The 17,728-nt window shown below is 48.0% G+C and overlaps 1 protein-coding gene across 1 annotated transcript in view; it reads right to left on the reverse strand.

The window, feature by feature from the left end:
- The window catches only part of gucy1b1 (guanylate cyclase 1 soluble subunit beta 1), a 364,679-nt gene that overhangs the window by 247,050 nt on the left and 99,901 nt on the right, over positions 1-17,728 (reverse strand). The window contains exon 4 of the mRNA XM_041193526.1: positions 15,394-15,591. Coding sequence (XP_041049460.1) covers positions 15,394-15,591 — 198 coding nt within the window. The remainder of the gene's footprint in view (positions 1-15,393; positions 15,592-17,728) is intronic.

Here is a 17,728-nt window from a genome sequence, read left to right on the forward strand (position 1 = left end):
ACACTGGTCTCCGGGGGTTTTCCTTTCGGGCTGCAGGAGGGCTTCACGCATCCTCCATTGTGTTTTTCTGGGTGGGGTATCTTTTCTATCTGGGATCACTATGTAGCCACCCACCAGCACCCTTGCCCCTGCCACCCACCCTGCACTCAAACAGTAACAGAGGAATGAGAAAGAAAGATTTACAGGGCAAAGACAACAGAGAAAATAACTATTGTTTCTCGTGAGTCCAGAATCAAAGTCCAATGGTGTATTCCTTCACAGAGATTGGCAGGTAGAAAACTCAAGCTGGATAATTCACTTTTCCAGCAGAGTTGGCTTCCACGGTGAGATAGGCATGCAGAGATGAATCAGTCTTGGAGGTGATGGTACAGAAGTTCCAGTAGAAATGATGTAGACCATGCCAGGTATTCACTTGGGCACAGCCCCTTTTCTGTGCTGCTTGAATATGTTAAAACACCTGACTGAGGTTTTTTTTAGTACCACGAGGCAACTTTACTGATTCCACCAGCCAGGGATTCATGTCAAATGACTCCCATGTCTCCACTCTGGCTTTGACAAAGAATGTGTATCCCTTTGTCAGGGCCCCTGAGATTGTTAATGTTCTAATTATTAAGCCTTGAAAGGGAGGGAGATTGCAGGGTCCTTTGTCCTGGAGGATGAATTGGCTCCAGTTGGCCAAGCCTGGCTTATGAAATGTAGATGATCTTTGTATGATTCCCTTTGAATTTTCTCTCTGCAGCCCACATGGGGTCATTAGGGTCTCTTCAGGGATAACAAGGTGTCAGTTTCTATGAAACTGCCATATTAGCTCCTATTGTTCAAGGGTCACAGACAGACATAGCTGCAGCCATTTTAAAAAAGGTCATTGTCCAGTTTTTAAAATTTTAGAAATTAGCCATGAGGATATATATATAATATATATATATAAAGTTGAGCGTCCAGATGAGGGCAGGCAAGGTGAGTGGCATGTACATTTGAGTGCAAACCACCCATTCTGCCTTCCCCAACCTCCTCCTGAAAATCACTGAGTGAATAAATGGACATTTGCAGAGGCTCACTGTGAAGAATGGGTGTGACTTTGCAATAAGTTGAGTGTGTCACTGGTGGCTGATCAGATGGGGATGTGAAAAAGTGCCTCCAGAGAGGGGGATGCATTCACCTGCAAGCTGCGCTGGTCTAAGGAGTAATTGTTTTTTTCCCTCAAAACCACAGCCATCGTGACTTGGAACCACATTGTCATTCCTTCACTGTTGCTGGGTCAAAGTCCCGGAACTCCCTTCCTAATAGCACTGTGGATGTACCTAAGCTACATGGACTGCAGCGGTTCACCTTATCAGTGGCAATTAGGGATGAGCAACAAATGCTGGCCTAGCTATGTCCACATCCCATGAAAAAAATAAAAAAAACTCCTCAAACCAGCGCACCTTGCAGGTGAACACATACCTCTCTCTGGAGGCGCTTCCTCATATTCCCATCTGACCAGCCATCACTGACACTCACTTATTGTGAAGTCACATCCATTCTTCACAATAGCCCTCTATCAATGTTGTCTAAGTATCCATGAAAATATTCCATAGTTCACACTCATGTGTCTCTTCTTACTCTCCTTGCAGGAGACAACACGGAACACCACAGAGCAGGGCAGAGAACAGGAGCTGGCCTGACAGCAGAGGAAGAGGAAGCTACTTGGATTTAGGTTGTCAAGCACACATCACAATTGAGCAGGTAAGGTGGTGGAGATGGTACAACAGTGAAGATTCCCTGTGAGAGGGTGTAGGACCCTCCAGGATCTGGTCAGCTGGACACATGCTGAGTCTTGGGGGGGGGGAGTCATCCATGAAGAGGACTGCTCTGGAGCAGCAACAGAAAATAGGTGAGGTTTTGTTACAAAAACAGAATTACCTGGAAAAACTCAGCAGGTCTGGCAGCATCGGCGGAGAAGAAAAGAGTTGACGTTTCGAGTCCTCATGACCCTTCGACAGAACTTGAGTTCGAGTCCAGGAAAGAGCTGAAATATAAGCTGGTTTAAGGTGTGTGTGTGGGGGGCGGAGAGATAGAGAGACAGAGAGGTGGAGGGGGTTGGTGTGGTTGTAGCGACAAACAAGCAGTGATAGAAGCAGATCATCAAAAGATGTCAACAACAATAGTACAATAGAACACATAGGTGTTAAAGTTAAAGTTGGTGATATTATCTAAACGAATGTGCTAATTAAGAATGGATGGTAGGGCACTCAAGGTATAGCTCTAGTGGGTTTTTTTTTTCTTTTTTATTTTATATAATGGAAATAGGTGGGAAAAGGAAAATCTTTATAATTTATTGGGAAAAAAAAAAGGGGGGAAACAGAAAGGGGGTGGGGATGGGGGAGGGGACTCACGACCTAAAGTTGTTGAATTCAATATTCAGTCCGGAAGGCTGTAAAGTCCCTGGTCGGAAGATGAGGTGTTGTTCCTCCAGTTTGCGTTGGGCTTCACTGGAACAATGCAGCAAGCCAAGGACAGACATGTGGGCAAGAGAGCAGGGTGGAGTGTTAAAATGGCAAGCGACAGGGAGGTTTGGGTCATTCTTGCGGACAGACCGCAGGTGTTCTGCAAAGCGGTCGCCCAGTTTACGTTTGGTCTCTCCAATGTAGAGGAGACCACATTGGGAGCAACGAATGCAGTAGACTAAGTTGGGGGAAATGCAAGTGAAATGCTGCTTCACTTGAAAGGAGTGTTTGGGTCCTTGGACGGTGAGGAGAGAGGAAGTGAAGGGGCAGGTGTTGCATCTTTTGCGTGGGCAAGGGGTTGTGCCATAGGAGGGGGTTGAGGAGTAGGGGGTGATGGAGGAGTGGACCAGGGTGTCCCGGAGGGAGCGATCCCTACGGAATGCCGATAAGGGGGGTGAAGGGAAGATGTGTTTGGTAGTGGCATCATGCTGGAGTTGGCGGAAATGGCGGAGGATGATCCTTTGAATGCGGAGGCTGGTGGGGTGATAAGTGAGGACAAGGGGGACCCTATCATGTTTCTGGGAGGGAGGAGAAGGAGTGAGGGCGGATGCGCGGGAGATGGGCCGGACACGGTTGAAGGCCCTGTCAACGACCGTGGGTGGAAAACCTCGGTTAAGGAAGAAGGAGGACATGTCAGAGGAACTGTTTTTGAATGTAGCATCATCGGAACAGATGCGACGGAGGCGAAGGAACTGAGAGAATGGGATGGAGTCCTTACAGGAAGTGGGGTGTGAGGAGCTGTAGTCGAGATAGCTGTGGGTGTCGGTGGGTTTGTAATGGATATTGGTGGACAGTCTATCACCAGAGATTGAGACAGAGAGGTCAAGGAAGGGAAGGGAAGTGTCAGAGATGGACCACGTGAAAATGATGGAGGGGTGGAGATTGGAAGCAAAATTAATAAATTTTTCCAAGTCCTGACGAGAGCATGAAGCAGCACCGAAATAATCATCGATGTACCGGAGAAAGAGTTGTGGAAGGGGGCCGGAGTAGGACTGCAACAAGGAATGTTCCACATACCCCATAAAGAGACAGGCATAGCTGGGGCCCATGCGGGTACCCATAGCCACACCTTTTATTTGGAGGAAGTGAGAGGAGTTGAAGGAGAAATTGTTCAGCGTGAGAACAAGTTCAGCCATACGGAGGAGAGTAGTGGTGGATGGGGATTGTTCGGGCCTCTGTTCGAGGAAGAAGCTAAGGGCCCTCAGACCATCCTGGTGGGGGATGGAGGTGTAGAGGGATTGGACGTCCATGGTGAAGAGGAAGCGGTAGGGGCCAGGGAACTGGAAATTGTTGATGTGACGTAAGGTGTCAGAGGAATCACGGATGTAGGTGGGAAGGGACTGGACAAGGGGAGAGAGAAGGGAGTCAAGATAACGAGAAATGAGTTCTGTGGGGCAGGAGCAAGCTGAGACGATCGGTCTACCGGGGCAGTTCTATTTGTGGATTTTGGGTAGGAGATAGAAGCGGGCCGTCCGAGGTTGGGCAACTATCAGGTTGGAAGCTGTGGGAGGGAGATCCCCAGAGGAGATGAGGTCAGTGACAGTCCTGGAAACAGTGGCTTGATGTTCAGTGGTGGGGTCATGGTCCAGGGAGAGGTAGGAGGAAGTGTCTGCGAGTTGACGCTCAGCCTCCGCGTGGTAGAGGTCAGTGCGCCAGACAACAACAGCACCACCCTTGTCAGCGGGTTTGATGACAATGTCAGGGTTGGACCTGAGAGAATGGAGTGTAGTAAGTTCAGAGAGAGACAGGTTAGAATGGGTGAGAGGAGCAGAGAAATTGAGACGACTAATGTCGCGCCGACAGTTCTCAATGAAAAGATCGAGAGAAGGTAAGAATCCAGAGGGAGGGGTCCAGGTGGAGGGAGAATATTGAAGATGGGTAAAAGGATCCGTTGAACTGGGAGAGGACTCCTGCCCAAAGAAGTGAGCCCGGAGACAAAGACGGCGGAAGAAGAGTTCAGTATCATGCCGAGCCCGAAATTCATTGAGGTGAGGGCGTAAGGGTATGAAACTAAGTCCTTTGCTGAGCACTGAACGTTCAGCATCGGAGAGGGGAAGGTCAGGGGGTATAGTGAATACACGGCTGGGGCTGGGATTGGAAGATGGGGTGGGGACGGAGGGACAGGCAGGGGTGGAGGGTCCTAGATGGGTGTTGGTGTCGATGAGTTGTTGGAGCTTGCGTTCCTTAGCACTTGAGAGAAAGAGAAAAAGTTTCTTGTTGAGGCGTCGGATGAGCCGAAGGATAAAATGAAACTGGGGGCACGCGCAGCTTTGAAAAAGGGTACGGCGGTGCTGCTGGAGGGAGAGGTCGAGTGTGTTCATATGGCGGCGCATGGCACTGAGAGTGGATTTCAGAATGTGACGGGAACAACAGTCCGAGAAACGTTTTATGTCCCGGAGATACCTGTAATCCTGGGTGGGTTCAAAACATGAGGGGTGGAATTTCAGTTGAAATCCATGTGGGGTAAGTCGGAGACGGAGACAGTCACTGAGAAAGGAGATATGGCTGTGAAAGCGGGTTTTAGTAAACACCTTGTCAAACACTAGGAGAGAAATGGAAAGCAATGAAGGTGAACAAGGCAACAGAGAAATCCGGAAATCTTGTCGCAGAGAGGAACAGAACTTCTTCAAGGAGGTAGGCATTTCTTGAAGAGCAGTGGCAGTCAATTAAACACAGAGAAAAAAACAAAAAAACTGCGGATGCTGGAAATCCAAAACAAAAACAGAATTACCTGGAAAAACTCAGCAGGTCTGGCAGCATCGGCGGAGAAGAAAAGAGTTGACGTTTCGAGTCCTCATGACCCTTCGACAGAACTTGAGTTCGAGTCCAGGAAAGAGCTGAAATATAAGCTGGTTTAAGGTGTGTGTGTGGGGGGCGGAGAGATAGAGAGACAGAGAGGTGGAGGGGGTTGGTGTGGTTGTAGCGACAAACAAGCAGTGATAGAAGCAGATCATCAAAAGATGTCAACAACAATAGTACAATAGAACACATAGGTGTTAAAGTTAAAGTTTTTTTTTCTCTGTGTTTAATTGACTGCCACTGCTCTTCAAGAAATGCCTACCTCCTTGAAGAAGTTCTGTTCCTCTCTGCGACAAGATTTCCGGATTTCTCTGTTGCCTTGTTCACCTTCATTGCTTTCCATTTCTCTCCTAGTGTTTGACAAGGTGTTTACTAAAACCCGCTTTCACAGCCATATCTCCTTTCTCAGTGACTGTCTCCGTCTCCGACTTACCCCACATGGATTTCAACTGAAATTCCACCCCTCATGTTTCGAACCCACCCAGGATTACAGGTATCTCCGGGACATAAAACGTTTCTCGGACTGCTGTTCCCGTCACATTCTGAAATCCACTCTCAGTGCCATGCGCCGCCATATGAACACACTCGACCTCTCCCTCCAGCAGCACCGCCGTACCCTTTTTCAAAGCTGCGCGTGCCCCCAGTTTCATTTTATCCTTCGGCTCATCCGACGCCTCAACAAGAAACTTTTTCTCTTTCTCTCAAGTGCTAAGGAACGCAAGCTCCAACAACTCATCGACACCAACACCCATCTAGGACCCTCCACCCCTGCCTGTCCCTCCGTCCCCACCCCATCTTCCAATCCCAGCCCCAGCCGTGTATTCACTATACCCCCTGACCTTCCCCTCTCCGATGCTGAACGTTCAGTGCTCAGCAAAGGACTTAGTTTCATACCCTTACGCCCTCACCTCAATGAATTTCGGGCTCGGCATGATACTGAACTCTTCTTCCGCCGTCTTTGTCTCCGGGCTCACTTCTTTGGGCAGGAGTCCTCTCCCAGTTCAACGGATCCTTTTACCCATCTTCAATATTCTCCCTCCACCTGGACCCCTCCCTCTGGATTCTTACCTTCTCTCGATCTTTTCATTGAGAACTGTCGGCGCGACATTAGTCGTCTCAATTTCTCTGCTCCTCTCACCCATTCTAACCTGTCTCTCTCTGAACTTACTGCACTCCATTCTCTCAGGTCCAACCCTGACATTGTCATCAAACCCGCTGACAAGGGTGGTGCTGTTGTTGTCTGGCGCACTGACCTCTACCACGCGGAGGCTGAGCGTCAACTCGCAGACACTTCCTCCTACCTCTCCCTGGACCATGACCCCACCACTGAACATCAAGCCACTGTTTCCAGGACTGTCACTGACCTCATCTCCTCTGGGGATCTCCCTCCCACAGCTTCCAACCTGATAGTTGCCCAACCTCGGACGGCCCGCTTCTATCTCCTACCCAAAATCCACAAACAGAACTGCCCCGGTAGACCGATCGTCTCAGCTTGCCCCTGCCCCACAGAACTCATTTCTCGTTATCTTGACTCCCTTCTCTCTCCCCTTGTCCAGTCCCTTCCCACCTACATCCGTGATTCCTCTGACACCTTACGTCACATCAACAATTTCCAGTTCCCTGGCCCCTACCGCTTCCTCTTCACCATGGACGTCCAATCCCTCTACACCTCCATCCCCCACCAGGATGGTCTGAGGGCCCTTAGCTTCTTCCTCGAACAGAGGCCCGAACAATCCCCATCCACCACTACTCTCCTCCGTCTGGCTGAACTTGTTCTCACGCTGAACAATTTCTCCTTCAACTCCTCTCACTTCCTCCAAATAAAAGGTGTGGCTATGGGTACCCGCATGGGCCCCAGCTATGCCTGTCTCTTTATGGGGTATGTGGAACATTCCTTGTTGCAGTCCTACTCCGGCCCCCTTCCACAACTCTTTCTCCGGTACATCGATGATTATTTCGGTGCTGCTTCATGCTCTCGTCAGGACTTGGAAAAATTTATTAATTTTGCTTCCAATCTCCACCCCTCCATCATTTTCACGTGGTCCATCTCTGACACTTCCCTTCCCTTCCTTGACCTCTCTGTCTCAATCTCTGGTGATAGACTGTCCACCAATATCCATTACAAACCCACCGACACCCACAGCTATCTCGACTACAGCTCCTCACACCCCACTTCCTGTAAGGACTCCATCCCATTCTCTCAGTTCCTTCGCCTCCGTCGCATCTGTTCCGATGATGCTACATTCAAAAACAGTTCCTCTGACATGTCCTCCTTCTTCCTTAACCGAGGTTTTCCACCCACGGTCGTTGACAGGGCCCTCAACCGTGTCCGGCCCATCTCCCGCGCATCCGCCCTCACTCCTTCTCCTCCCTCCCAGAAACATGATAGGGTCCCCCTTGTCCTCACTTATCACCCCACCAGCCTCCGCATTCAAAGGATCATCCTCCGCCATTTCCGCCAACTCCAGCATGATGCCACTACCAAACACATCTTCCCTTCACCCCCCTTATCGGCATTCCGTAGGGATCGCTCCCTCCGGGACACCCTGGTCCACTCCTCCATCACCCCCTACTCCTCAACCCCCTCCTATGGCACAACCCCTTGCCCACGCAAAAGATGCAACACCTGCCCCTTCACTTCCTCTCTCCTCACCGTCCAAGGACCCAAACACTCCTTTCAAGTGAAGCAGCATTTCACTTGCACTTCCCCCAACTTAGTCTACTGCATTCGTTGCTCCCAATGTGGTCTCCTCTACATTGGAGAGACCAAACGTAAACTGGGCGACCGCTTTGCAGAACACCTGCGGTCTGTCCGCAAGAATGACCCAAACCTCCCTGTCGCTTGCCATTTTAACACTCCACCCTGCTCTCTTGCCCACATGTCTGTCCTTGGCTTGCTGCATTGTTCCAGTGAAGCCCAACGCAAACTGGAGGAACAACACCTCATCTTCCGACTAGGGACTTTACAGCCTTCCGGACTGAATATTGAATTCAACAACTTTAGGTCGTGAGTCCCCTCCCCCATCCCCACCCCCTTTCTGTTTCCCCCCTTTTTTTTTTCCCAATAAATTATAAAGATTTTCCTTTTCCCACCTATTTCCATTATATAAAATAAAAAAAAAACCCACTAGAGCTATACCTTGAGTGCCCTACCATCCATTCTTAATTAGCACATTCGTTTAGATAATATCACCAACTTTAACTTTAACACCTATGTGTTCTATTGTACTATTGTTGTTGACATCTTTTGATGATCTGCTTCTATCACTGCTTGTTTGTCGCTACAACCACACCAACCCCCTCCACCTCTCTGTCTCTCTATCTCTCCGCCCCCCACACACACACCTTAAACCAGCTTATATTTCAGCTCTTTCCTGGACTCGAACTCAAGTTCTGTCGAAGGGTCATGAGGACTCGAAACGTCAACTCTTTTCTTCTCCGCCGATGCTGCCAGACCTGCTGAGTTTTTCCAGGTAATTCTGTTTTTGTTTTGGATTTCCAGCATCCGCAGTTTTTTTGTTTTTTTTTTCTCTGAGGTTTTGTTAGCCTTTCCAGAGGCATCTCACACAATTGGAGAGATCGAAGGAGTCCATCTCCACCACGAGTGCCACGATGTTTCACACCTTTGCGCTCATGTCACCTTCATGGAAAGAGTGGCCAACTGCATAAAGCATCAGATGCAGCAAGCAAAAGAGTGCATACTGCCCTAACCAGTGGCCTGCACACTAGGTCTGCCACATTAAGCAAGGTGGAGAAAAGCCTCACCTTCACCATTCAGTGCCTCACTGCAGTGCAGCAAAGTGCCCTCTAGATCTTGGCAGCAGGGAATTGCGGGTGGGCCATGAGAGGGAAGAGGGAGAAAGGGAACATGAAAGAAGAGACTCTGCACAAAGAGCTTCTCCTCCTGATCCCTTGCCACCTCCCTTAAGTCAAACCCCACATGCTGCCTCCTTCCCCAATGGCTGAGATTGGCCTTGAATTGGCTATCCTCTCCCTTTGTTTCACTTAGCAAGTTCCAGAAAGCCTGGAGAACCCAATAGCTGAGAGCTAAGGACAGAATTGAAGTTAAAACTCAACTCAATTGCCTTCTAACGTATTCAAATGTCAGATCTGTCTGTTCCACAAGGGGTTCCTTGTGTACCTCAGAATGCACTTAAAATAAATACAGGAGTCAGTGGGTTCCTGCTGACTTCCTGATGCACCGACAGTTTTTGTTCTTTTAACCCTCACCCCGGCAAGTTAAAATTCTCCTCATAAAACTTACGAGTAATTAACAGTAATTGCGAGAGTCTCAGCATTTATTAGCACCAACAAACCTTCAACAAATTCATATGTAACACCTGTAAGTTTTAAAACCTGAAATCCTTGCATACCATCTCTGGTACTTAGTCCATGACAATAAATTGAGTTAAGCTGTCAAGAGTTCATATCAAACTTTGTACAATAAAATTTAACAAAATGTAATATGCTGCACTGAACCATCAATAAGAGTAAGCACAGTGTGCTAATCATGTGGCAATTAGAATTCTCTCTCTGTCTTCAGGTATCATGCCCTAAGAGGCCATTGGCAACCATGGATTTCCATGGCAACGTACTGTAGTGGTTTGCCATTGCCTTCTCCTGGTGACTGACCAAGAATCACTCCCACTCTTATCGCCTACCACAGGCGTATCTTGGCAGGATTGACAAGTTGATACTAAACCTAATACTAAATGTTTGGCCATATTAGGAACATTCCTCGGCCGTCGAGTCTTTGGGTGGAATTTTCCACTCCAGACACTAAGCATGGTGGTGGGCGGAATAAGTGGCACTTTTTCTGCTGTGCTGCAGGCAGGATATTGTGCCCAAACTTATGCTTGGAAGCGTATCAATTATGCATCCGTCAGCAGCTCCCCAAGTCACATGACAGGTGGGCACTGATTCATTTGCCCCGCCGTTACCTAGTGAGGGAAAAGATCCTGTCGCCATATTGAAACGCCAGCCGAACACAGACATTCACTCTCTGCGGCCTAACTGTGTTCACCACCCACCCTGATATGGCTCCAGGAACGAGAAGAGTGTGGCCCAAGGTTTAGCCACGACTCCCTGAAGGCTTTAATAAGAGATATTTGCCAACAATGGACATCCTTTTCTTGAGAGATGGCTCCTGGAGGTCCATGAACCTCACCTTGCTAGCCTGGGAGGCAGTCACAAAGGAGGTCTGTGCCATGGGCAACCAGCAAAGAAATGCCCCGCTGTGCAGGAAGAGGATGAATGGTCTTATCCACTCTGCTAGCTTAAGCCGACTTTCAGCTCACTCCAATCTCACCCTCTCATAATAACATCATGCATCAAAGGGTTACACTCCTCAGGGATCTCACACAATATTAGTGGGATGGATATCAGCATTGAGTGTCTCATGTCCACAATAACATCACCTCATCTATCACAAACCCCATCCTCAGCCCTTATTGGGGAGGGCTCAGCACATACAGCAGGCATGCATGCTTCCCGACCGCTCCTCCATCTCTTCTTATCACATTCCATCCATTTGTCTTCATGCAGACCAAACCTGCCCACAAGAGGAGGAGATCCCAGATGAGAGGAGGGATGTCTGACATACTGGAGCTCATTCCCTTCAAAAAGGATGCCACTTAGTTGGCAGGGGAAGACAGGGATTACTCCCATGAGTGACATGCAATGTTGTATTCAGCCTGCTCATGGACTAAATCTATTTTCTCTCTCTTACAGGCAGCAGCAGGTCCAGACAGACCCTCAGCCCCAGAGGGGGATGCTGAGCATGCACCTGATGAAGACCCATCACTGTGTTCATATACACGCTCCAATAGCTCAGAGACATGCACACCGGTGGGTCACAGATCTAGATTAGGCTCAAGGTAACATTCTGGAGAACACATCACTGACACGTTTCCGTAGCATGCGGAGACAGTGACAGCCCAGGTCTCTGGCACTCGGAAGACTGCTGAACAGGGACCGACTGAGTCCGAGTCAGATGATGAGCCTCTGGAAACAGGCGTCACAAACATACTGGAGATGTAAAGACAGGTGGTGGACATCAGGTAGAGTTGCGAGCGGCAGTCAACAGTCTAGAATGAACAATGGGGGAGTCCGTCCGCGTTCTGTCTGATATTGTGGCTCCGACATGTGAGCGCCTCAAGGTCACCATGGGGAAGGTGATGGCCGCCTTGGAGACTCTGGTCCGGCAGGTTTTGCCTGATTTGTGCTTGGACCTGCATTCCATCGCTAGAGGCACTGGTGGGATCCAACAGCAACTAGGCGAGAGTGGACAGGGACTCTCAACCTCACTCCAGGTGCCCCTTCTCCTCAAGGAGTCAGGCAAGGGTCCTCAGGCACCCACAGAGAGGAGGACCCTGGGGCCATTCACTCAGGTGACACCGAGAGATTCCAGCCAATCCCAATCTCCTCTGGCTGTGACCCCATCACCTCCAGTTCCACAGGCCCAGGAGGGTGCACCTGCCTCACAGCAGGAGGCACTAAGCAGGCCTGGGCCCTCTAGGCCTCAGCACTCCAGAGAATGCTCACCAAAGTCATCACAGACAACAGCGGTCGCAGTCAGCAGGCTGCATCCGCCTCTGCTGCGGATGTCAGGGAGGCACCTAGACCTAGCGGCCAGGATAGAAAAAGTAAGAAATTATGAGATCACTATGGAGGCACAGGTGTTATCTCACTGTATGTATCATGCACCTCTTACTCATGAGAATGGTCTCATAATTTTAAAGCGTTGTTCATATACAACTATGTCCCCTCTTATTGTGAGGGTAACACAAGCTCCCAGTCCATCATTGCCTCCTTTTGTGAGACTCCGATTCATGTGATGTTGAGCAGACTCATGTTAGTCTCTCGCCCCTTGTGTAGGGTCAGGGAGATGTGTCAAACCCTTTCCTGAAAGTGTCTGTGCTTTGGGTGTGGAACCTTTGGGCCTTACAACACACCATAGGGTTATGTGTGCTTGCTCATGTGCTTTGGAGGCTTATAAGTTTTGTTGTTTAATTGACACTGATCTTGTCTTCATAGTTTGTGTGAAAGAACAGAACCTGCAGCCAATATAACTTCCAGAACCATGTGCGCATCTCTGTGGCCACACAAAGTATCCCATTTGGGTGACCAAGACTGCACACGTGCAATTGATGCAGAGTTTGCACTGGTGTGCTGCCTTTCAGCTCCCACAGCTGCTATATACACATTTGGCTGCTGACTCCCCAGCCTGGGTACCCAACGTGAGCAGCTCCACTCTGCACCCTGGGCACCTACCATGAGCAGCTCCACTCCCCACCCTGGGCACCCACCGTGAGCAGCTCCACTCCCCACCCTGGGCACCCACTGTGAGCAGGTCCACTCCCCACCCAAGGCACCCACCGTGAGCAGCTCCACTCCCCACCCTGTGCACTCACCGTGAGTAGCTCCGCTCCCCACCCGAGGCACCCACCGTGAGCAACTCCACTCCCCACCCTGGGCACCCACCGTGAGCAGCTCCACCCTGCACCCTGGGCACCCCTTGTGAGCAGCTCCACGCTGCACCTGAGGCACACACCGTGAGCAGCTCCACTCGCCACCTGAGGCACCCACCGTGAGCAGCTCCACTCCCCACCCTGGGCACCCACCGTGAACAGCTCCACTCGCCACCCGAGGCACCCACCGTGAGCAGCTCCACTCCCCACCCTGGGCACCCACAGTGAGCAGCTCCGCTCCCCACCCGAGGCACCCACCGTGAGCAGCTCCACTCCCCACTCTGGGCATCCACCGTCAGCAGCTCCACTCCCCACCCGAGGCACCCACCATCAGCAGCTCCACTCCCCACCCTGGGCACCCACCGTCAGCAGCTCCACTCCCCACCCTGGGCACCCACCGTCAGCAGCTCCACTCCCCACCCGAGGCACCCACAGTCAGCAGCTCCACTCCCCACCCTGGGCACCCACCATCAACAGCTCCACTCCCCACCCGAGGCACCCACCATGAGCAGCCCCGCGAGATGCCACCACCCATCTCACCTTACACTGCAGCTTTAATGTTGCTGACTACTTGGAGAAACACAGTTGCAGGTAGGTTTTGAATGTTGCTCTCATCGTGAAGGGAAGGTGGACAGCTGCACACCATTTGTATCTGGCTGTGATCCAAATCAGTCCAATTTCTTACCTGTGTGGCCCGTAATACAGGCGGGGATGGGGTGGGGGGCCGGGGCGGGGGGGGGAGGCGGCAGGGGTGAACATGATTCTGATGACTTGTGTTTTTAATGAGTGGTCATGAGATGCTAATGCTGCAAATAGGGTTCCAGAAAAGCTGACCCACCATGAAGATACTGAGGGGAAAATTTTGACTTGTTGTCCTGCTGGCGGATTTCAGACTTTGGGCCTCATTCTGAATTTTCTGTTCCCGCCTGCCATGAAACCCACTACTGGCAGAACCAGAAAACTCTACCCTTTAAGTGGGGTTTGAACCCGAAGCTTTTGGTTCAAAGGCATTGATACTACTCACTGAGCCACAAGACCTCTGCGATTAGAATTAGCCCCTGTATCGTGGGGCTAAAAAATAACCAATCATAAGCAGACGCTAATGACAAACTGCTGGTTTCCAATAACAAATATTGCGCTTAAATATAATTATTTCCACACCAAAATATCTTCTGCCAACTATAAGGCCAAAAAATCTGAATTAGAGAAGGAAACGAATTATGAAAAATGTTTCACGTGACTTTATACTCTGTTCAGACTTGTGACCCACTGAGAATCTACCTTCCTAAAATAAGCACCGAGATGTATTTCTAACCAAACTCATTTCTGGCTCTAATCCATGAACATTCATTTCCACTCATGCTAATAGTGCTAGATAACCAAACCTACAGAAATATAAGCATTGGAATTACCATGAGAATCCCTTTATCCACCATAACTTTAGTTGAAGATTGGTAAAAATATTTTGCAAAGTGGTGAAAGTTTTAAATGCATATTTGCTAACCTTCCAACGCAGTTACTTTAAAGGTTTAAGAAAACTTTTGAGGAATTCAACCCAGAACACTCTCAAAATAGCTGCTTATGCCATTCTGGAGATCAATTGCAAGAGACTGGAAAAATTCACATGACATTTCAGGATGCCCACAGATTTCACCCGATACTGATTGGCAGAAACCATTGCTATGGGTCCTTGGCTGTAGTCACCTGCCATTAATTTTTGCTCCTATTCCCTGAACAGGCTTTCAATTTGGCCAGATGTGAGGTGGAATTCTGCAGTGATTTATTTGAAACAAAACATTGCCTAAAGGATTGGCAAGACTTACACGTCCCAGCCATCACCCATTATCAGTTGCCCACATGTTACCCCATTCCCCAGTAATATTGGGACCCAAAAGTCTGCAAATAATGAAAATCTGAAATAAGAAAGAAAATGCTGGAAACACATGTAGCTTAGTTAGTATCTACAAGAGAACAGGCACATTTCATGTTTTGGATAGCGGCCTACCTTCAGAATACAGGGCTGAAGAAGAACTCACACTGGAAACAAATTTGTCTGTTCCCTCTATGAATGCTCACTGGCCTGCTGCATTTCCAGCATTTTCCCTTTAGCTACAGATCTTGCACTGATGGTGTTCCTGTGGTTGTGTTAGGTAGTGTGTCTAGTAGATTATCAATACTGCAACCATAGTATACTTGTAGTGTTGGCGGAAAGGTTAGATGTTGAGTCAAATATCATTTCAGTAAATAAGATGCATCAAAGCACAATAGCATAATTTATTCCTGGGAAACAGCCACCTAATAGCCCAGTTAAGAATACATGTAAGAAAGAGGTAAGCCACGTTCAATGACCATCAAGATTCCAATCCAAGCCACTCCTCCTTACAGCCCCTACTACCAAGGAAGCATACATTGTATTGCCAGCCACAATCGATATTTATAACATATAGATTTGCAATAATTGTGTTTAAACAACGAAAGAATAAAGAAAAAGGTTAAATCCAAAATGGTAAATGAAACTAACATGCTACTATGAAGTGATAAATTACTTAATCCTATAGATGGGGGAGACATATATTTGAAAAGATTCCATATCTCTGGTTTTCTAACATTCATTATTAAAACTCTAAATATTATCTTACCTTCATGTCTATTTCAGTGCCATGAAGCTGCTGTGAAACTGTCTTAATTATTCCAATTACAATATCCTGTAAGCCTTCCCTTTCTGAATAATAATGTAAAAGGAGACCTTTCCCTTTATCTGCATCTGTGCATCGGAATGATGGTGCACGCATCCCTGGGTAGATTGTAGCCAGGTGGTCATGTAAAGCATCTAGGTTCTAGGGGGAAAAGATTAACAATTTGTTTCCTTAACATTCATCAAAGCATTTTGAAATAGTATACTTGATCTCTAGCAAAAGTTGAAAACATTGTTGCAAAGTGAAAAATAAGTTGCAAAAGTAAAAATAGTTTCTTAAAGTGGAACACAAGCTTCTAACATCCACAATACTTTCTTTCCCCTACCGATCTTATATTGAGTCATACAGTCAAAGTCATAGTCATTATGGTAAGAAGGAGGCTGTTAGACCCATCAAGTCCATGCCAGTTCTCTCTAAAGCAGTTCGGTCAGTCCCATTTCCCCACTCGATCCCTGAAGCTGCAAATTATTATTTCCTTCAAGTGTCTGTCCAATTTCCTTTTGAAATTACTGATCACCTCTGCTGCCAACAGCTCACAGGCAGCGAGTTCTATGTCATTGAAATAAAAGCTCATGGTGTAGGGGGTAAAATATTAGCATGGATAGAAGATTGGCTAGCTAACAGGAAACAGAGGGTAGCCATAAATGGGTCTTCTTCTGGTTGGCGGTATGTAACAAGTAGTGTGCCACAGGGATCAGTGCTGGGGTCTCAACTTCTTACAATTGAGATAAATGACCAGGTATGGAGGGACTGAAGGTATGCTTGCTACGTTTTCTGGTTCCGAGGTAGGAAAGTAAGTTCTGAAGAGAACACAAGGAGGCGACAAAGGGATACAGATAGGTTAGGTGAGTGGGAAAATAAATGGCAAATGGAATATGTGAGTAAATGTGAAGTTGTCCATTTTGGCAGGAAGAATAAAAAAGAAACATATTATCTAAATGGTGAGAGATTGCAGAGCTCTGAGATTCAGAGGATTCTGGATGCCTTAGTGAATGAATCACAAATGCTCGTCTGCAGATTCAGCAAGTAATGAGGAAAGCTAATACAATGTTATTGTTTATTGCAAGGGGACTTGAATGTAAAAGTAGGGAGGTTATGCTTCAGTTGTACAGGGCGCTAGAGAGACCATATCTGGAGTACTATGTAAAGTATTGGTCTCCTTATTTAATGAAGGATGTAAATGCATTGGAAGCAGTTCAGAGAAGGTTTACCAGACTAATACCTGGAATAGGTGGGTTGTCTTGTGAGGAAAGATTGGACAAGCTTGGCTTGTATCTGCTGGAGTTTAGAAGAGTAAGAGGCGACTTGATTGAAACTTTTAAATCCTGAGGGGTCTTAACAGGGTGGTTGTGGAGAGGATGTTTCCTCTTGTGGGAGAATCTAGAACTAGGCATCACTGTTTAAAAATAAGGGGTCACTCATTTAAGACAGAGATTAGGAGATTTTTTTTCTCGCAGAGGGTCATTAAGTCTTTGGAACTCTCTTCCTCAAATGGAAGCGGAGGCTTCGAATATTTTTAATAGAGGTAGATAGAATGTTGACAAACAATGGGGTGAAAGGTTAATGGGTGTAGGCAAGAGGTTACAACCAGATCAGCCATGATCTTATTGAATGTCAGAGCAGGCTCGCGGGGCCCGGTGACCTACTCCTGCTCCTAATTCACATTAACAATCGCTGCATATAAAAGATCTTCTTCACTTCCTCCCTATATCTCTTGCCCAAAACCTTCAATCTGTGTCCTAGCCTTTGCACCATCAGCTAATGGGAACAGCTTTTCATTGTACATCTTTTCTAAACCTGCCATAATCTTCTACACTTCTATGGGATCTCCCCTCAATCTTGTTTCTTCCAAGGGGAACAACCCCAGCTTCTCCAACCTAGCCTTGTAGCTAAATTCCCTCATCCCTGGAACCATTCTGGTAAATCTCCTCTTCGCTCTCTAAAGGGCCATCACATCTTTCCTAAAATGTGATGACCTGAACTGGATGTAATACTCTAGTTGTGGCCTAATCGGAGCTTCATAGAGGTTCTGCATAACTTCCCTGCTTTTGTATTCAATGCCTCTATTTATGAAGCCCAAGATCCCATATGCTTTACTAACTGCTCTCTCAATATGTCCTGTCATCTTCAAAGATCTAAGCCTAAGAACCTCCTGACCCCTCAGTTCCTGCACACTGTTTAGAACTGTGCTATCAGGTGTACATTGGCTCTCTCTGTTCCTTCTGCCAACATGCATCATATCACGATGCCACTTTTCTGTCCATTCTGCCGGCCTATC

The sequence above is a fragment of the Carcharodon carcharias genome, chromosome 1 (assembly GCF_017639515.1).
Source record: "Carcharodon carcharias isolate sCarCar2 chromosome 1, sCarCar2.pri, whole genome shotgun sequence".
In the NCBI taxonomy this organism is placed as follows: domain Eukaryota; kingdom Metazoa; phylum Chordata; class Chondrichthyes; order Lamniformes; family Lamnidae; genus Carcharodon; species Carcharodon carcharias.